A 19111-nucleotide genomic window follows, 5' to 3' on the forward strand; every position below is an offset into this window, starting at 1 on the left:
GATCCCTGGCCATCTGCCAGGCAACACTGACCACACTTTCTACCGACCAGTGCTATAGGACATTACCCAGAGCCTGGTGACAGGAGCAGCATGCTCAAGAGGGCTCGGCTGATGAGAGGCCGGGCATGGAACATGTGTCAAGACTGAAGACTTGCAGTGATGAGGACGAACCAGCATCCTACCCATACCCTGCCACCAAGTCATACCCCGCCCTGACCTAAAATATATTGCATTTATTGTGGGGGGGGGGCAGAGATGAGTGGGATGTGTGTGTGAACTTGTGCTTGAGTGTTTGAGTTTGAGTGTGTGTGTGAGGAGAGGGAGAGAGGGAGAGAGAGAGAGAGGACACCTCATGTGAGTCAGTTACTTTCCTCTATGTGGGTTGGGACTTAGGCTTGGTGGCAAGTGTGTCTATCTACTGAGCTATCTGGCTGCCCCTCTGTTTAGTAGGAACCTCACTGCCATTCCACGTTTGCTCAGACATGAGGTGGTCTTGAATTCCCAGGGGTCCTGTCCTAGTCACTCCCTTTCTCATGAGATAGCCCTGGCTGCCCTGGAATTTGCTACGTGGACCGAGCTAGCCTCAAACCCGCAGAGCTGTGTACTTCCTTCAGTCTTTCAAATGTCAGGGTCCCAGTCGGGTGCCACCACACCCAACCTGGCTCTTCTTGGAAGCCAGTCACTGATGCCATGCCGGAGACCCCATGACCTCACCTAACCCCAGCAGTGCAGAGGCCCTCTCAGATCATAGTTACACAGGACTGTGGGTGCTGTGGAACCATCATTGCAAGGACACCAGAGAGAAAGTGGGGGAACCCCATCAGAGACAGCCTCCAGCTAACTGGGTCATGCCTTATCAGGACACCAGCTGCTGTTATCACATAGAAGGTGGGGTTTGCATGTGACTCAGGCAGAGCACCCAACTAGCATTTGTGATGCCTCGAGTTCCGGGCTGGAGGATCTCACACATGAATGAAATATTTAAAATATAATATGGCTCAGATGGCTGTGGCCTACTTAGGACTCCTCTTTGTAAGTTTTCTGCAAATCTAAAATTCTAGATGGGCATGGTGGGGTAGAGACAATGGTAGGGTTGAGGCTGGAGGATTCCCATGAAAGCCAGCCTGGGCTAAAAAGAGAAAATCAGACTTAAAAGCAAATGAACAACAACAACAACAGAAAAAAAAACCTAAAAGATTCCTTCAGTTCATAGTTCTTTCTCCTGGCCATACCTAGCCTTGAACACACACACACACACACACACACACACACACACACACACACACACACACACCTCTGCCTGCCATCTCCAGAGTTCGCACCTGGTGTGGAGTCTTGGTTTCGCCATTTGAGAACTGGATAGAATCGTGTGCTAAGACTTACTTATGTTTGGTTATGTGCGGTGTGTGTGTGTGTGTGTGTGTGTGTGTGTGTGTGTGTGTGTGTGTGAATGCAAGGCACGAGCCTGCCCGTGGTAGCCAGGCGGCGGGCAACTTTCAGGAATCAGCTCTCTCCTGCCACCTCCTGGAATCCAGAGATCTAGCTCAAGCAGTCGGGCTTGGCAGCAAAGAGCTTTTATCCACTAAACCATCGTGCCAGCCCTAGTTATTATTTTTTGAGACAAGGTCTCATGTAGCCTTGAAGTTGCTATGTAGCCAACAATAGTCTCCCCAGTGCTGAATCTCAGACATTCACACCCTACCCAGTGTATGGGGTGCTGGGCATGGAAGCCAGGACCTTCTGAACGACAGCGGAGGTATCCGTCCACTCAACTCCACCTTCCTAGATTTGATTCATTTTATTTTATTATTTTTAAATTATGTATTTATTAAATATTTCAATTATGTACGTATTATTTATTTTTGGATTTTTGAGACAGGGTTTCTCTGTGTATCCCTGGAACTTTCTCTGTAGAGAGAGTATGACTTCAAAATCACAGAGATCGTCTGTCTCTGCCTCCTGAGTGCTGAGATTAAAGGTGTGTGCCGCCACCACCCGATCTTATTACTATTATACTATGATTATGATTATTATATTTTTATGTGTGTGGATGTTTTGTCTGCTTGCATGTCTGAAGAGGTCAGAAAACTCATCAGAGAACTGGAGTTCCAGATGGTTACTAGCCACTGTGTGGATGCTGGGAATAGACTCCCTGATCCTTTCAAAAGAGGAACCAATGTTCTTAAAGGCTTGCTGAGCCATTTAAAAAATGTTATTATATATATTATTGTTATTATTATTATCATCATCATTATCACCATTGGCTTTTTGAGAGTAAGACCTTGACCTCGAACCCATCTTCCTGCTTCTCTGGAGTGCTGGAATGAATGACAGGTGTGTAACGCCTCACCATGATATTTCAGTAATGGCTTTAGCCCACCAATTTAAAGAATATTAGATCGATCACCAACTTCTAAAAATAACTTAAAAATTATACGGTCGGATTGGAAAAATTCAGCGTTGTTGGTCAAAACGAAGCAAACAGTCAAAAAGAACAGTCAAAAAGATGCATTTAAAGAGGCAAAAAGGCTTTGCCGAAACCCGGGATCGAACCAGGGACCTTTAGATCTTCAGTCTAACGCTCTCCCAACTGAGCTATTTCGGCTGCCTAGAAGCGCGGCGCTCCCGCCCCGACTCCGCCCCGTACAGAGCTAGAGTGCGCAAGCGCACTTCACAGCCCGCGCGCGCAGCCTCCTAGGCATGTACTGAAGCTGCACAGCTACTGCCGTCTCTGTGGCGCAATCGGTTAGCGCGTTCGGCTGTTAACCGAAAGGTTGGTGGTTCGAGCCCACCCAGGGACGCTCGTATATTCACTTTTTCGTAAGTCTATCGAGCCGAGGATCTTTTGTTGCTTTGTCCTTTTCATCCCTAGAGGCTGGGAGCGCGCACTGCGCTGGCGCGACCGCTCGCAGAGCGCTTCGGAACGACTCTGCTTCCGTGCTCCGGTTTCCGATGGTGTCTACTTGGGCGAAGGACCAGAGCCGGAACGCTTTGGAGGGCGGATCGACAGAGGTTGTCTGAAGGCCGAGGCCAAGATGGCGGTGCTGGCGGGTGAGCGGACGTGAGCTCGGGGTGGCGGGGCAGCTCTGGGATGCCAGCCGGGGCTGCGGGCACCTCAGGGGCCGCAGTGCGAGACGCTGGAGGCCCAGAAACGTATAGGTCAGGTCCCAGCCCTCGGTAACCTCGGGGTCTGGGGTCGGTCGGGCCCGAGTGCGTTTGGATCCAGTTCGCAAAGTTCTGTCAGCGATGATCCGCCGCGTGTCGTCGCGGACCCTGAGGCCCGCGTGTCTCCCGGCGTCGGGAGACTGATGGCAGGAGCCCGGCCGCGAGCGGCACAGGTTGGGGCCCAGGACAGCCTGGGCCTCTAGCCCTGCAAAGGGCTCGGTTTCCACGTCGAAGCCTTGGCCTGGTCCTCGTTATATTCTAGGGTTAAACGCTAAAACAATCTGGCATATGAGCGACCGTTGACAGGAGCCTCATCAGAGGTCGCATCTCCTCCATGGTGGCACTGTTCACACTAGGAACGGGAGATTAGCCTCAATCTCACTATGTGTACTGAGGGTGAATTTGAAGTCCCCGCCTCTCGAGGGGATGACAGGTGTGCACCATACTGCACTAGGGAGGGACGGACTCTGCCATCGGAACCCCACCGCCTTTGTTTGTATAGGAGAGGCTGACCTTGAACTCCTGATCCTCCAGCCTCCACTACCCCCAAGTGCTAGGGTGACAGACTTGGGGCGGAGACATATAGAGACCAGAGCTGGCATTAAAGGTGGCACACCTCGGTCTGGCTCCAACCCCCCCCCATTATGTATACTGTGTTCTGCCTCCATGTATGGCTGCAGGGTGGTTGCTGGGAATTGAACTCAGGACCATTCTGGCAGTCTGGTTTTGTTTTTCTTTAAGATGGGGTCTTCCTGTGTGGCCTAGGGTTATATCAAACTCTTGATGCCCCTGCCTCAGTCTCCCACGTTGGAAGGCCCAGCTGTGGTGTGGACACTATAAGGGATGCAGAGCATGGGTTCGTGGTATTGACTGCTCCTCCCTGGATCCGCTCGACAGTGAACGCTTGATAAACCCTATTACCAACTGCTGGGTTTTGCTTCCCACGGTCAGACTTGAAGGAGAAGCAAATTGTTTTGTTTTGTTTCTCGAGACAGGGTCTCTCTGTATTGTTTTGGAGGCTGTCCCAGAACTCACTCTGTAGCCCAGACTGGTCTCGAACTCACAGAGATCCGCCTGCCTCTGCCTCCCGAGTGCTGGGATTAAAGGCGTGCGCCACCAACGCCCGGAGAGAAGCAAATTTTCATTAACACTTTAGGGGCAGCAAAGAGGATGTTTTTGGTAGAACATTGTGATGCCAGCCCTGGGAAGGCTGAGGCAGGGAGCTTATGAACCCAGTCTGGGCTAGACCCTGAGACCCTGCTTCAAAAGGACGCTTGGGATCCCTGTGAGTTCCAGGTCAGCCAAGAGTACATAGTGATACCCTTTGGAAGGAAGGAAGGAATAAAGAGAGAAAGCAGGAGCCGGGGGGTGGTGGCGCAGCCTTTAATCCCAGCACTCGGGAGGCAGAGGCAGGCGGATCTCTGTGAGTTCGAGGCTGGGCTGGACCGACAGCCTCCAAAACAATGCAGAGAAACCCTGTCTTGTAAAAAAAAAAAAAAAAAGGCAGGAAGAGGTGGAGGCCTGGGGGTGTGGCCCAGGATTGACGCACTTGCTGAGCATGTTAAAGGCTGCATGTTTGGTTCCCAGCATGACAGCACAAAAGTGTGATCCACACTGGGCTTGGTGGTGCCTGCATGCAGTCCTTGCTGCTCAGAAGGCTCTCTTGAGGTCAGAGTTCAGAGCTAGCCTGGGCAACATAGAGAGACCCTGTAGCAGTAAAATCAAAGCCCAACCACTTAGTAAGTTATTTACTTTGCTGTGAATTTATTCAAAGTTTATATTTTCCTTCCTTCCTTCCTTCCTTCCTTCCTTCCTTCTTTCTTTCTTTCTTTCTTTCTTTCTTTCTTTTTTCCTTTGATTTTTCGAGACAGAGTGTCTCTGTGTAACAGTTGACTGTCCTGGAATTCTCTCTGTAGACCAAACTGTCCTCAAACTCAGAGATCCACCTGCCTTTGTCTCCAGAGTACTGGGATTAAAGGGAGGTTATTCTTGTATTAATCTCTATATATCCCACCCCTGGTTGCTTTTTTGTTTTTTTGTCTGTCTTTAATGCTATTTGCATTTTTTCCAATGTGTATGCCAGGCTGTTCTAAGACTTGTAATCCCCCTGCTTCCCGAGTGCTGGGATTGAAGGTGTGAGTCACTAACGCTCCACTAGAATACCATTTGTATATCGTCACACCTGGTTCATATCTGCCCTCACGAAACATCCAGTCCTGCTACCTCAGGGCACATCTTAGTGATGTCATTGTGAGAGCCTCATGCAAACAGTCCCTTTCCGAGTTGCCGGGACTAGGGTGCTGACACGAGTCATCCATCCTGCCCACAAAGCTGCCCACGCCTCTCTCCCTGCTTCTCGATGCTCCTTCTACAAAGTGCCCTGGGTTATTCAGGAGCAGCTGACTGGGGTCCTGGTGTGGGTGCAGTGAGGCGTGAGGCGGAGTGGGGTGACTTGCAAGGAAAGGAGGCCTGGGTGTGGAGTTTGAACCAAGGGTGGGAGGGAGGCTGTGCTGGAGCCCTCCAGAGGACCAGGACCCAGCACTGAGCCACTGTGCTTCTCTCCCTAGCTCCTGGCCTGCTCTGTGTGCGGACCCTGGGCCTCCGGTGAGTGTGTGTCCTGTCTGTCACAAATCTAACTGACTGTCAGGGAGCAGCTGGAACTGTGGGGCTTGCAGCCAGTAGAGGCCCGCAGCAGCATCCAGGGAAGCGACTGCTCGGCAAAGCTTGCCCGGCAGATCCAGTGAGGCTGTCCCGCTGTCCTCCTCACGTGCTGTGTGGGGACTGTCTGGAGAACGGTGACAAAGGCCTGTCTCAGCCTCCACCCGGACCTCTGCAGGCTGGCTGCCTTGACAGGGCCGTGAAGGAGCCCAGCATGTTGAGCAGCTGGTGTTCCCAGAAGCACAGAGGCTCTGCTTACGTCTGGAAAGAGCCTGCGGCTGAGCGGGGGCCGTGGGTGGACAGGGAGCCACTTGCAGGTGGGACGGTAGGACAGCTGATTGGTGGCCTCTCACTTCTGTCTGTGTTTGCAGCTCCAGCATAGGCGCACTGGGCCAAGTGTGCAGAGTCCATCAGAGTGTGGCCGCCCAGGGCCCGAGCAGGTAACCCAGGCTTTGCGGACAGGTTCCAGTGCTGATCCTAGGGCCTGTACTCGGGTGCTGCCCCACCCCACCCTGCCCTGTGGCCTCCCAAATGTGGCCACTGTTCCTTTCTCTGTTGACCAGGAACCCTGTGTGTCCCTCCTTACTGGGAAACTGCTCTGGTGGTCTGGTGGGTCCCCAGAGAGGACACTGGGGTCACCTGGCTTACTCTCCTCCAAACCCATGTACTCTGTTCTTAGCACACAGTCTGCCGTGCCCAAGGCTGGAGCTGGAGCTGTGGTACCCAAGCCCTCCCATCTTCCCAGAAACCGGGCCGAGTATGTGGTTGCCAAGCTGGATGACCTCATCAACTGGGCACGCCGGGTAAGTCTCCCTCCGGTCAGACCTGCTCCTTCCTAAGGGCCCAGCTCTCCCTCCAGCCACCACTCAGAATGACCAGGCCCTTTAATAGCTCTCGTGAGTGGGTGAGTGTGTGTGTGTGTGTGTGTGTGTATGTGCATGAGTGTGTATGTGAGTGTGTCTTTGTTTTGTTTGTTTTAAGACAGGGGTTTCTCTGTGTAGCCCTGGCTGTCCTGGAACTCGCTTTATAGAGCAGGTTGGCCTTGAACTCACAGATATCTGCCTGCCTCTGCCTCCCGAGTGAGGGGACTAAAGGGGTGTGCCACCAACTTCCAGCTGAGGCCAGCTGATCTCATTACACATGGCGTGAGCCACCATGTGGTTGCTGGGAATTGAACTCAGGACCTGTGGAAGAGCAGTCAGTGCTCTTAACCTCTGAGCCATCTCTCTGGCCCAAGACAGGGTCTTTACATAGCCCTGGTTGTCCTAGAACTTACTGTGTAGATCAGGCTGGAGTCAAACAGAGATCTACCTGTCTCTGCCTCCTGAGTGCTGGGATAGAAGCAGCCACTATGCCTTGCTTAAAATAAAAAAATTAAAAAATAAGTGCTTTTGAAGGCCAGAGGGTGGTGGTACACACCTTTAATCTCAGCTTTCAGGAGGCAGAGGAGGCGATCTCTTTGAGTTTGAGGCCAGCATGGTTGACAAAGCTACACAGAGGAAACCCTGTCTCAAAAAACAAAACAAAACAATGCCTTTTAAGCTCACCTCTGGGGCCAAGTCTGGAGAGCCATAGGCCTTCAGCAAAGCTTATATACAGCCTCCCTCTCTATATCTGTCCCCAGTGGTCCCTTCGCCATGTGTCCCCCTTGTGTGTGCATTCTGGTGTATGGATGTGACAGCCTGTCTGACAGTTGCCCAGTGAGTGACGTGTCTCTGTGCTGCCTCGCTCTCCTGTGCTGTGCTTAGGGCTCTGGTTGCCCTGCCAGATCTTGAAGTGGCCAGGACGAGGTGCCCACCATAGGGGACCAAGGGTAGCCCAGGAGGAGGCAGCAGTCTGTTGAAGTCAGCTCAGATGCTAACCACACCCTCACGCCCGCCAGGCCCGCTGCTCTCAGGTGCAAGCGCAGGGCGAGCTAGATCCGTGATGCGTGTGAGCGCTGGCGCACAGAGGATGCCAAGGACAGCCAGTCCCCCGCAGTTGGTTCCTGAGGGACGGTTGGGCCAGTCTAGGGATGCCAAGAGGGGACGTCCCTGGTAGCCAGAGCAACAGCTAGCCCTGTGGCAGCCTCATGTGACTGCCAGGTACTCAGTGTCACTGTGCCCACAAGGTTGCGCTGGGAACCTTCAGATGGCCCTGCTCCGCAGCACACTCACTTGTGGGGGGACAGTGCCTGGACACACAGCTGACTGTCGTGCCCTCACAGAGCTCCCTGTGGCCCATGACCTTTGGCCTGGCGTGCTGTGCTGTGGAGATGATGCACATGGCGGCTCCGCGCTACGACATGGACCGCTTTGGTGTGGTGTTCCGCGCCAGCCCACGTCAGGCTGACGTGATGATTGTAGCTGGCACACTTACCAACAAGATGGCCCCTGCGCTCCGCAAGGTACACATGGTCCCCTCGGTTCCTTCTGTTGCCCAGCCCCCGCATCACCTGACCTGAGTGTCTTGTAGGTGTATGACCAGATGCCTGAACCTCGTTATGTGGTTTCCATGGGGAGGTGAGTGTGTACTAGGCTGCCTGGGGGATTATGGTGACCCCAGTGCCCCCCCCCGCTGTGACAAACCTCCCAGGTTGTCCCCTCTTCAGCGACTGTGACTCACGCAGTGTGTAATACACACAGGCAGGAGCCCAGGCCCTGGCCCCCAGGAAGCGCTCCATCCCAGCCCCTGCGCAGTTTTCTTTGCTGCAGTGGAGGCTGTGGAGGATCCCCCTTGGAATCCCAGTTGTCTGCCGCAGTAGAAAAGTAACAGGGTGTGGTGGCCAGCAATCTGGAGGCAGAGGCAGCCAGTGCTCTGTGAGTTCAAGCCAGCTTGAACTACATAGTGAGATCCTGCTGCAGAAGATAAAAAGTAAAAGGGGACCAAGGTTGGGTTAGAGGTTCACCCAACATGTAGGAACGTGGGTTTCATCCCCAGTGCCCAGTAACCCTGGTACGGTGGCACACGCCTGCTATCCGCAAGGCCATCTGCTGTGTAGTGAATTCCGGACTTCTGTGAGGCCATCTGAGATGCCATAGCCCCACCCCAGGTCCATTGGCAGAAGTGCTTTTCCATGTGTGTATCAGTAGCTACTGCATCCCAGATGTCCCACGGAAGGTTCTGGGAGCCCGTTTTATTCCACCCACTTCTTATCTGCCATGTAGGGTCTGGCCCTTGCATTTTCTCCTGTCCCAGGGCCAGGGTGAGGGGTGAGGGGGAGAGTGGGTGGGTGTGCATCTGATCTGCCTCCCCCTCCCCAGCTGTGCCAACGGCGGTGGCTACTATCACTACTCCTACTCAGTAGTTCGAGGCTGTGACCGCATTGTGCCAGTGGACATCTATGTGCCAGGTGAGGCCGCCACCCTGCCCCACAACACCAGCCTGGGTAGGCGACCTCTAGGTCCCGTGTCCTAGAGGGCAGAGAAACAGATGTGACATATGTTGTCCTTTGTTCTGACCTCCTTGGGAGTGCTGGGCATGTTGGCTTCCCTCTGCTGCCCTGGAGAGGCCTTGACTTGGCTGAGCTGCAGGTCCAGTCTGTCTTACTCTGTGGTCCCTCGCCACTGCCTCCAGCTGGACCCTCAGCAGACTGCTGGACAGCAGGGGCCATCCACACTGGGCAGGGGTGGAGCATGGGGGTTTCTCTGGCTGCATGCCTAAGGCCTCTGGCATTCTGAGGCCTGGAATCTCAAGCTGCCTCCCTGCCTTTGGTGCAAGCTTCCTGCCCATCTCCCTGACCCAAGTGGTCCAGTTTCTGTGAGGGGCTATTCCTGAGGACCTCGCTGTCACCAGAGTCACAGTGTGGGTTCCTTTCTTTGTGGGACCACAAGCAGCTCAGGAATGGAGTGGGTGTCTGGAGGCCCAGCACAGCACTTGTGCCTTCAGAGCCAACCCCAGTGTACCCTGAGAGTGCACCATGTGGGCTGCTGGGGTCTCAGCTGTCTGTGTCCCTCAGGCTGCCCGCCCACGGCCGAGGCGCTTCTCTATGGCATCTTGCAGCTGCAACGGAAGATCAAGCGTGAGCAGAAGCTGAAGATCTGGTACCGCAGGTAGAGCCTCCAGGCCGAGCACCACAGCCCCAGAGTCCCAGTGTGAATAACCCTTCCCTGACCCAGTGCGCTGTGTGGACTCCAGCAGAGTCCCAGTGTGAATAAACCTTCCCTGACCCAGTGCGCTGTGTGGACTGTGGCCCAGCAGAGTCCTAGTGTGAATAAACCTTCCCTGACCCAGTGCGCTGTGTGGACTGTGGCCCAGCAGGCAGTCGGTACATGGGGCATGTCCTGCATGCTCTGTGAAGAATCCTGGCCCTGAGGTCCTGGCTGAGGGGAACGGGAGGCTGGTGGCTTCACAGTCTCAATGGCTTGTGTGCTCAAACTGTGACCTCTGCCGGCTGTGCAGCTCCGGTCGGTCGGTCACCACCCATTTCTGGTCGAGTGAGGACAGTGTGTTTCCTCTTAAATAGAAGACACGTCCCTGGCCAGCTGCCCTGTAGGAGCCGTCTGCCCCTGGGAGGAGGAGACCCAGCTTGTCACCCTCTGTAGCTCTCAGCGTGGCCACTATGGCAGGAGCGGGTCTGGGATCTGTCATCTCCAGCTGATGGACTGGACAGGCTGACCATGGTGACCCAAGGCCTGGGAGGGGAAGGTGCCAGCCTAGCCTAAGGGGAATTGTTTCTCTGTGTAGTCTTGGCTGTCTTAGAGTGTTGCTCTGTAGATCAGGCTGGTCTAGAACCCATAGAGATCCACCTGCCTCTGCCTCCCAAGAGCTGGGATTAAAGGTGTGCTCTACATCATGAGGGAACAGCCTGCTCGCTGCCCTAAATGCTGAACCTGGCTTTAGTGCTGGGGAAGTGGTGTGGGAAGGGGTCCCCCAGCAGAGTGGTTTCTAGCAGCTGGGTATAGGGCACAGGCTGAGGTAGACACTCCCAGGGCCAGGCAAGGGTGGGCTACAGTGTGGGCCAGCCAGTGCATCTGATACCAGAGATCTCCAGAGTCAGCGGCACTGAGGGATGCGTGGCTGGGTGTGTGCCGGGCTGGGTCCCCTGTTGCAAACAGGTGATGGTTGACTGGTCTTGTCTGGGCAGGGCAGGGGCACCAGGGACCAGGGATGGACTAGCTGCATCGCTGAAGCAGGCAGCTTCTGAACCAATGTTTCCCTCCAGCTCACTGCCACCAGTGTTGTTGTTGGTATTTATTTTCCCCCTGAGCTCGGGAAGACAGCGGGGCCAGGCAGTGTCACTGCAGTACCCCTGAGAGGCTGGAGCCTACACTCCAGCCATGAAGGCACTGAAGAGGAGAGGTTCGTTCCAGCCCTGGGCCAGTCGCTCAGTGCTTGGTGACCAGGGGAGTGATCATCTGAGGGAAGGCGTAGTAACGGCAGTCTGCAGGCGGTACCAGCGCCATCACCTCGGTGCGAATGTTCTCTCTCCGGAAGCCTGCCTCTTGCAGTGCAGGCACCTGTGTCTCCTGGAGGGAGGGGCACAAGTCACCTCAGACCACGCGGGAGAGGACCCAGGTCTTGGTGTGAGGTAACCTTGGAGGCTAGAGCATGTTTGTACAGACCCACTGCCAGCCTCCAGCGAGAGAAGACTCATGGTCCTGCGGCCCCGGCACACCGGGCAGGAGGGCATCAGCCTCTAAGATAAGCATGGCTGTACCGAGGTTCTGGGGAGCCATGGGAGGCTTAAACCAGTAAGGGTGTTGCTGATTCCAAAATGGAAAATCACAGTCCCAGCTGAGGCCAGTGAGCAGAGTGGGGGTCGCTGACAGGTAGTCGTACCTCAAACATGGTGGCGATGTCTGTGAACTTGGACTTGAGGAGCTCCCCCCAGGATGTGAGGTTGCAGTAGGTGAGGATTCCCCCAGGCTTCAGCAAGCGGAAAGCGTGCTTCTGCGGAGAGGCCAGGGGGCAGGAGTGGGCGGAGGGAACATGGGTGCCAGTCTTCACATGCCCGCCCACCCGCCCACCCTGGCCCTGCGGTCCCACCTTAATGAAGTTGAACTGGTGAGTGTGCCAGGTCTCCTCAGACAGTGGGTATGTGTCATACAGGATCCCTGCAGAGGACACATGCCCGCCAGGGAGGGCAGAGACTGTCTTGCCCCACCTCCTCTGACCCAGCCCTCAGCTGCCCTCAGCGGCCTGTCTGTGTTCATGTGTCTATTCCCAAGGGCTCTCCCTGGTGCACACTGGAGGTGTAGGGGACGGGGGGGGGGGGACACACATGCATGTGGCAGAACAACGTGTAGGAGTCCATTCTCTCCTTACACCATGTGCAACCGGGGCTCGAGCTCAGAGCTCACTCTTGATAGCAAGCCCACCAAGCTGGAGGGCGACACAGGCTGCCACCGGCCCGGAGCCCAGGTAGTCCCTTTGCTGGGCTGAGCCCCCTCACCATCAAAATGGCCATCAGGCAGAGTAGGCGCCACCTCCTCCCACAGGCCTTTCAAGGGAACAACCTTGGAAGGGAAAGGGACGAGAGATAAGGTTGGGGGTCACGGTGGCCCCCGGATCTCCTGGGTCTGGGTGTGACTCCCAGGTTGCGCCCCAGCAGTACCTTGTGTGGCTGTCTCAGGGCCCAATCTTGTAGGCGCTGGAAGACCCCATCATTGCATTCAATAATCCAGTGCTCTTCTATGGGGGCCTGCTGCACCCTGGAGGCCGCAATGGCCATGCCGAAGCCCACTTCCAAGACACGACCCCCTAGGATACAAAACACATGACAGCTGCCTTGGCTGGGGGAGGGGATGTGGGGGTGGGACCGGGCTGCCAGTCACAGGCCTCAAGGACAAAGGGGCCAGCAGGGCCATTTGGGTGGACAGAACAAAGTAACAGAATAGCGTGGGCTCTGGACAGCTGCCAGGTTGGCCTGGGAGGCTATGGACAGGCCAACGATCTTGGGCCTGGCCCCAGGGATCCCTGGACTCTGAGCTCCTGTCCACGCTATTTGTGCTATGGCCCTTCTCTGTGGGGTTAGCAAGGACCAAGGCCGGCTTGGAGGCCCGACACTGGCAGCCCCCCCCAGTTCATTTATCGCCGGACACTAGGTCCCCATCTGCCCGAGGTGAACTGGAGGCCCACCGTCCATCTGCCCTGTTTGAGGCTGGGGAGCCCCAAACACCCATCGTCCTCTCTCACCCGGCAGTTCCCAGACACAGCACCAAGACAGCTGCTTCTCTGCTCGGTTTTCCCAAGCTATTCTTAGCCACAGCCCGGGGAGACTCCGGGCCAGCCCCAGCCCCAAGACCACTCTGTCCCCCACTTCTCCCAGTACTGTGGTCGGAAGACCCATCCTCCAGTCCAGCCCTGGGAGAAGGAAGCCTTTTCCCTCCGGAGAGGAAGCCCCAGTTCAGAGCAGGCCTCTTACGCGTGTCCACGTTTTGGCAACATCCTCCCTTCCCCGCCAACGTGGCCCCAGGGCAGCCCCATGCCCCAGGCAAGGAAACTGAGGCACGCAGCACGCATAGGAACTCCTGCACGTCTGAGCTGCAACCTCAGTTTCCTCGGGCAGGGTACCTCTGGAGGCGGCGGCCGCGGCCAGCGCATGCATATAGGGAGTCTCCCAACGCTCCATCACCGGCTTGCCCAGGATCTGCAGGTGCGTGTCAGACGCATCATAGGCCGCGGGAGCCGCGCGCCACGCGGGGCCGCAGTCCTCGCCGGGAGCGAAGAGCGGGCTGGCGGCGGAAGAGCTCATGGTGAGTCTCTGCACACCAGGCGGGGAGGACAAGGGCAGCGGAGCGCCGGAGTTGCAGGCGGAGGGGTGGGGCGCCGCCTGTGCATTCAGGGGCGGGGGCGGGGCGGAGCGGGGCGGGGCCTGAGGGCCTTGAGGGAGTCTCGCCCAATGATGGACCGAGTGGGCGGAGCATGCTCGCGGGGCGAGGTCTCCTGGCTGGGGCGAAGCCTGTGTTTGGGGAAGGAGTCCGGCCTGGGGCTGGGGTGGGCGGAGCCACCAGAAGGAGGTGGGGCCTTGTTCTGGGAGGATGTCCCTTCTCGTGCTGGGCTGGGCCTGGGTGGACCGAGCCTGACGGCGAGGGCGAGCGAGCAGGCTCTGCTAAGGGTGGAGGCTGCGGCCTGGACCCTAAAGTAAAGTTGTTAGGGCGGAGCTGTGGGCTGGGGAGGAGTTCAGTCCTTTGCTTTGGATGGGGCCTGTGGGGTGGGATGCAGGCAGGAGCCACACAGGATGGAGCCTGTGCTAGGGCAGTCCGGCCTTCAGCTAGGGGCGGGACCAGAGCGATGGGGTGGGGTCACCCTTCTGCTAAGTATGAGGGACAGAGCTAAGGAGCTGGACCAGCGGGCTGAGGCGTGGTGTCCAGCCTTTTGCTACGGATGGGGACAGTGCCATGGGGTAGGTGTTTATGGGATAGGATGAAGTCCAGCCTTCTGCTAGTGGTCTAGCCTATTCCCACGGGTGAGGTGGGGCCTAGCCTGCTTGAGGCAAGGTAGGAGTGCGTTCGGGCCTCTTTCGGCTAGGGGTGGGGTTGGAAGCAAGGAAACGGTTGTGGGTGGGGGGCGCTGGGTTAGTTGTCAGGAGGTTGAGTGGAGTTCAGCCTTCTACTAAGACCAGAGCATAGAGATGGGGCGGGGCCTACGGGCCTGGGCGGGGCCTAATTGTCTAGCCATAAAGTTGGAGCCATGCAGGTCGGGGCCTGCTTGCTGGGTGCAGGCCAGTGCCATAGAGGGCAGGATATGCTGGCAGGTGCACCGCCAGAGCTTCTGCAGGAGCAGGGCAGGACCCGTGGGCGCCTGGCATTTGAGCGGGGCCTGACTTTCTGCATTTGCGGGACTGGCTCACAAGAGTGCTCTGTTTACTGGCCAGAGACCTGTCTGGAGAAACAGCTGAGCTTGCTTATCCCAACATGTCCTCCTAGCTGCTCCTGCAAGTTTATTTTTTATTTGTAATTATTTGTTTATTTAGAGATAGGAGCTCATGATATTGCCCCAGGTGGTCTGGCACTCTCTCTAAAGACCAGATTGGCCTCGAAATCACAAAGATCTGCCTGACTCTACCTGGAAGTGATGGGATTAGAGGCGTGTGCCGCCGGGCGCTGGTGGCGCATGCCTTTAGTCCCAGCACACCGGAGGCAGAGGCCAGCCTGGTCTACAGAGTGAGTTCCAGGACAGCCTCCAAAGCAATACAGAGAAACCCAGTCTCGAAAAACCAGGAAAAAGAAAAAAAGAGGTGTGTGCCACCACCATGCCTGGCTTGATCCCTTAAGTCTAGATGCACATTGGCTTGGTGTGGTGCAAGAAGCCAGCCCTCTCCTATTTGCTCTAACCCACATTTGCCCCTTCCTTACCAGCCCGTTACCCCAAAGTCACTTGAGTTCGTTGGGTGTGGCTCAACCTGGTGATTTTTCTGAGCAATGCTAGAAGAATGTCTGGAATAGTAAAACTATTAACCTTCAGAATATGCTGCAACGGCAACTGTCCATACACACATTTTACAGATAGAGAAAACTGCTAAAAAACAAAAACAAAAACAAAAAACAAAAAAACAGGAAAGTGGAGATCACAACTCCAGACAGGGAGATCGCAAACCCTGACAGTTTCCACTTGGTGCAGTGCCCAGAGAGGCCTGAAGAGGGCATCGGACCCCCCCTGGAGCTCAGTTTCTGACAGTTGTGAGCCCCCCATGGGTGCTCTGGCCCTCTGTAAGAGCAGCGGGTGCTGAGCCATCTCACTAGCCCCTGCCTTTTTTTTTTTTTAAACCGATTCTCAAGTGGCTCAGGGTGGCCTTGAACTCCCACATAGCTAAGGGTGGCCTTGAACTCCAGACCCTGCTTCTCTACCCCAGTGTGTCTGCAGTGCTTGCTCAAAGTGGGTCCTGGGCTTTGTGCCTGCCAGGAAAGTGGTCTCCCCACTGAATTCCCACCCCAGCCTCCATGTTCCACCAATCTCGAGTGGTCCTTCTATGATCTCGTGCGGTCTTATTAAAAATAAACTAGGTAGCGGGCTGGAGAGACGGCTCAGAGGTTAAGAGCACTGACTGCTCTTTCAGGGGTCCTGAGTTCAATTCCCAGCAACCACGTGATGGCTCACAGCCATCTACAATTCAATCTGGTGCCCTCTTCTGGCACGTAGGTAGAACACTGTATATGTAATAAATAAATCTTAAAAAAAAATAAACTAGGTAGCTTTGTAATGCTAGCACTCCAGCGTCATAGGCAGGGGGATATCTGTGAGTTCCAGGCTAAGCAGAGCTACACAGGGAGATTCTGCTCCAAGCAAAAGCCTTGGGCTGGAGCCAGGTGGGGTTGGTGTGCCCCCTTTAATGTGAGGCAGAGGCAGGCAGATCTCTGAGTTTGAGGCCAGCCTGGTCTACAGAGTGAGTTCTAGTACAGCCAGGGCTACACTGAGAAACCCTGTCTCAGAAACCAAAAAAACAAACAAAAACCAACAACAAAACTTTGGCCTGAGTAGAAAGCAGTTTTTGCCTGGTTCTGTTTTTTTATGGTTTGAACTGCTGCACCCAGCACTGGAAATGAATTGTTCTGTTTTTTGTTTTTTTTTTTTTAATGGTTTGAACTGCTGCACCCAGCACTGGAAATGAATTGTTTGCTTGTTTTGTTTTGTTTATTGACACAGGACCTCACTATGCAGACAAGGTCCCAGGTCATCCTCAGATCAGGGTGGCCTCAAACTCAGAGAGCTCCTCCTGCCTCCCTGTCCCGAGTGCTGGGGAAACCCATGGTTCTGGGGATCGGCCCCAGAGCTTTGTGCCTACCAGACAGCATCCTACGCACTGAGCACACCCGGCGTCTACTTCTAAAGGGCTTTGGCCTGGGCCGTCTGCCCACATCCTGTGTCCTCACATCCTGTGCTGCTGATTCGCCCGGTCCTCCCAGGGTGGCGGTGTTAACAGATGCCCTCCTTTGGACCTGAGTGGTGGCTCAGCACATAAGGGTGCTTGCCCTCAGGCTTGACACCCGAGTCGCATCTCTTCCATGTTGTCCTCTGATCTCTACGTGTGGTTCATGGCGTGCTTTGAAGAAAGAAATGCATGTTCATTTGTGAGGTGTGCGTGTGTTTTGTTTTTGAGATTGGGTCTACTGGCTGGCCTGGAACTCCTGATCTTGCATTAGCCTCCTGAGTATTAGGATGTCAAGTATTTACCCTATACCCAGATACCATTGTATTTGTTTGTTGGTTGGTTTATTTCAAACAGAGTTTGTCTGCATAGCCCTGGCTGTCCTAGAACTCAGAGATCCACCTGCCTCTGCCTCCAAAGTGCTGGGATTATTAAAGGTATGGTTACCACATCCTGCTAGCCTCAAATGTTTTAATGTTGGCCTGTGAACATTTGAGGGCAACTTCATGAACAGGGATGGCCGGTGTGGGGGCTGGATAACAGGATAATGTGTCCAGTGGCACTGTGAAGAGTCTATAAGGATGTATGGTAAGACATCTCGGCACTCAGAGACAGGGGCAAGCAGATCCTTGTGAGTTCCCAAGTAGCCAGAGCTACATGACTTAAAAAAAAAAAAAAAAACCGGGCCGGGCGTTGGTGGCACACGCCTTTAATCCCAGCACTCGGGAGGCAAAGGCAGGCGGATCTCTGTGAGTTCGAGGCCGGGCTGGTCTACAAAGTGAGTTCCAGGACAGCCTCCAAAGCTACAGAGAAAGCCTGTCTCGAAAAACCAAAAAAAAAAAAAAAGACCGGGTGTTGGTGGCGCACGCCTTTAATCCCAGCACTCGGGAGGCAGAGACAGGCAGATCTCTGAGTTTGGGCCAACCTGGTCTACAGAGTAAGTTCTAGGACAACCAGAGCTTTTACACAAGGAAACCCTATCTTGTGGAGGGAGGAGGCAATCTATGGATTATAAGAACAGTAACAGCCAACTACACCCCCCAAACTCATAGCCTCAGCCCAACTTTGCATGGCAGTTCTAGGATCTGCTCTCCTGCATTTTCAGGGCCCACAGTCAGCCTTGCCTGTAAAATTGTTGTTATTTTGTCATCCGAGAGAAGCCTCACACTGGAGTGTACAGTCCCTGAGAGAACTGCCACCTGGGGCCACTCTTACCTCATGCCTGGTGTGTCACCATCGTCTGGGGCCACAAGTAGCACTATGGGCCACGTGAGGCGTTCATTGTTTGCTTGGTTTTCGTCGATGTTGTTTGGGAATGTCCCATGTAGTTCAGGCTGCCCTCCAGCTCGCTATGTGGCTGAGGACGACCTTGAATTCCCAGTCTTCCTCTCCAACCTCCTGAGTGTCAGAAAGCCAGGCTCGCACTGCCATGTCTGGTTTATGTGGTGCTGGGGATGGGACCATGACCTTGCAAAACCTCGGCATCAAAGCGCCGGGCACTGAACCGAACCGTCTGCCCAAGAACCAGGGCCAGACCACTGGCTGCAAATGCAAGAGGTGATTTATTGAGTACACAGGCCCCTGCGGATGCTACTGCAACTCGGGTGCAGAGCATACCGGGCTTTCAGGGAGTACAATATTTATAGAGTTTCAATGGTTACATAAGTAACAGGCATTTCATTGGCTCATCTTGGGGGCAGGGGTAGTTCCCACGGACTAAGTTTCCTGGTATTACTTTATGAAAGACCCAGGCACGCTTCAGCAATTATTATCCGGGTCCCATGACTACTATGGTGATCATAGACACAACTGGGGGCAAGGGTAGTTGCCAAGGACTAGGTGTCCTGGTATTGTCATATTATCCGGGTCCCATGATTGCTATAGTGATCAGACACAATTGGGGGCCAGGGTAGTTGCCAAGGACTAGGTTTTCTAGTATTGTCATATGAAAGTTCCCAGCACGCTTCAGCAATTATTATCCAGGTCCCATGACTGCTATAGTGATCACAGACATCCTGTTTTGAGGGTGAGACACCTGGTCTGGGTTTCTTTCATTAGGCAACGGCCTGGCCTTGCTTTTCTTTTCCTAGGGGGGCCCTGGGTAGGGGTCTTTCAACCTTGGCCAGTCTGTACAGGTGCTCTACAAACTGAGCCATTGCCTCATTTTGCTTACTTATTTATTGTGTTATTGTTATTATTGTATTTTTGAGACAGGGTCTCACTTTGTATCCCTGGCTTCTTTTTCTTCTCATCATTATTTTATACCTATTTGAGGTGGGGTGTTATTATTATTATTATTGTTATTATTATTTTTGGTTTTTACAAGACAGGGTTTCTCTGTATTGTTTTGGAGGCTGTCGGTCCAGCCCTGCCTGGAACTCACAGAGATCCGACTGCCTCTGGCTCCCGAGTGCTGGGATTAAAGGTGTGCGCCACCACCGCCCGGCTATTGCATACCTTTATGATATAGGGTCTTGTAAGCATTGTGGCAGCTTGAAT

General features: G+C 54.5%; 2 protein-coding genes, 1 long non-coding RNA gene and 2 other non-coding genes across 5 annotated transcripts; 3 read left to right on the forward strand and 2 right to left on the reverse strand.

Moving 5' to 3' along the window:
* Window positions 1-2532: 2532 nt before the first annotated feature.
* On the reverse strand, window positions 2533-2605 carry Trnaf-gaa. Its single transcript has one exon. It is a non-coding gene; the product is annotated as a tRNA-Phe (tRNA).
* An 84-nt stretch (window positions 2606-2689) lies between these two features.
* Ndufs7 (NADH:ubiquinone oxidoreductase core subunit S7) lies at window positions 2690-10035 on the forward strand. Its single transcript, XM_013122979.3, has 9 exons — window positions 2690-2773; window positions 2873-3051; window positions 5733-5769; window positions 6195-6263; window positions 6503-6626; window positions 8030-8209; window positions 8278-8324; window positions 9066-9154; window positions 9761-10035. Exons 2-9 carry the CDS (start codon window positions 3036-3038, stop codon window positions 9856-9858), a joined length of 660 nt encoding a protein of 219 aa, XP_012978433.1. The 5' UTR covers window positions 2690-2773; window positions 2873-3035; the 3' UTR covers window positions 9859-10035.
* Trnan-guu lies at window positions 2728-2801 on the forward strand. Its single transcript has one exon. It is a non-coding gene; the product is annotated as a tRNA-Asn (tRNA).
* A 945-nt stretch (window positions 10036-10980) lies between the features above and the next one.
* On the reverse strand, window positions 10981-13563 carry Gamt (guanidinoacetate N-methyltransferase). The gene is made up of 6 exons (XM_005083315.4): window positions 13318-13563; window positions 12359-12504; window positions 12197-12260; window positions 11791-11858; window positions 11584-11694; window positions 10981-11270 (listed from the first exon to the last, which is right to left on the reverse strand). Exons 1-6 carry the CDS (start codon window positions 13496-13498, stop codon window positions 11130-11132), a joined length of 711 nt encoding a protein of 236 aa, XP_005083372.1. The 5' UTR covers window positions 13499-13563; the 3' UTR covers window positions 10981-11129.
* Window positions 13564-13835: 272 nt separating this feature from the next.
* LOC121136690 lies at window positions 13836-16811 on the forward strand. The gene is made up of 2 exons (XR_005873744.1): window positions 13836-14149; window positions 16390-16811. It is a non-coding gene; the product is annotated as an uncharacterized LOC121136690 (long non-coding RNA).
* Window positions 16812-19111: the final 2300 nt, after the last annotated feature.

The sequence above is a fragment of the Mesocricetus auratus genome, unplaced genomic scaffold (assembly GCF_017639785.1).
Source record: "Mesocricetus auratus isolate SY011 unplaced genomic scaffold, BCM_Maur_2.0 Super-Scaffold_100676, whole genome shotgun sequence".
NCBI classification, from domain to species: Eukaryota; Metazoa; Chordata; class Mammalia; order Rodentia; family Cricetidae; genus Mesocricetus; species Mesocricetus auratus.

Excerpts from the sequence above, each read along its gene's own strand:
- Ndufs7 (XM_013122979.3), top strand. Across the intron at positions 5,770-6,194 it reads GTGCGGACCCTGGGCCTCCG|CTCCAGCATAGGCGCACTGG; the intron begins GTGAGTGTGTGT and ends CTGTGTTTGCAG. Across the intron at positions 6,264-6,502 it reads GCCGCCCAGGGCCCGAGCAG|CACACAGTCTGCCGTGCCCA; the intron begins GTAACCCAGGCT and ends CTCTGTTCTTAG.
- Gamt (XM_005083315.4), bottom strand. The coding sequence starts at position 13,498 with ATGAGCTCTTCCGCCGCCAGCCCGCTCTTCGCTCCCGGCGAGGACTGC. Across the intron at positions 12,261-12,358 it reads CCCTGAGACAGCCACACAAG|GTTGTTCCCTTGAAAGGCCT; the intron begins GTACTGCTGGGG and ends TTCCCTTCCAAG. Across the intron at positions 11,859-12,196 it reads GCCTGATGGCCATTTTGATG|GGATCCTGTATGACACATAC; the intron begins GTGAGGGGGCTC and ends TGTCCTCTGCAG.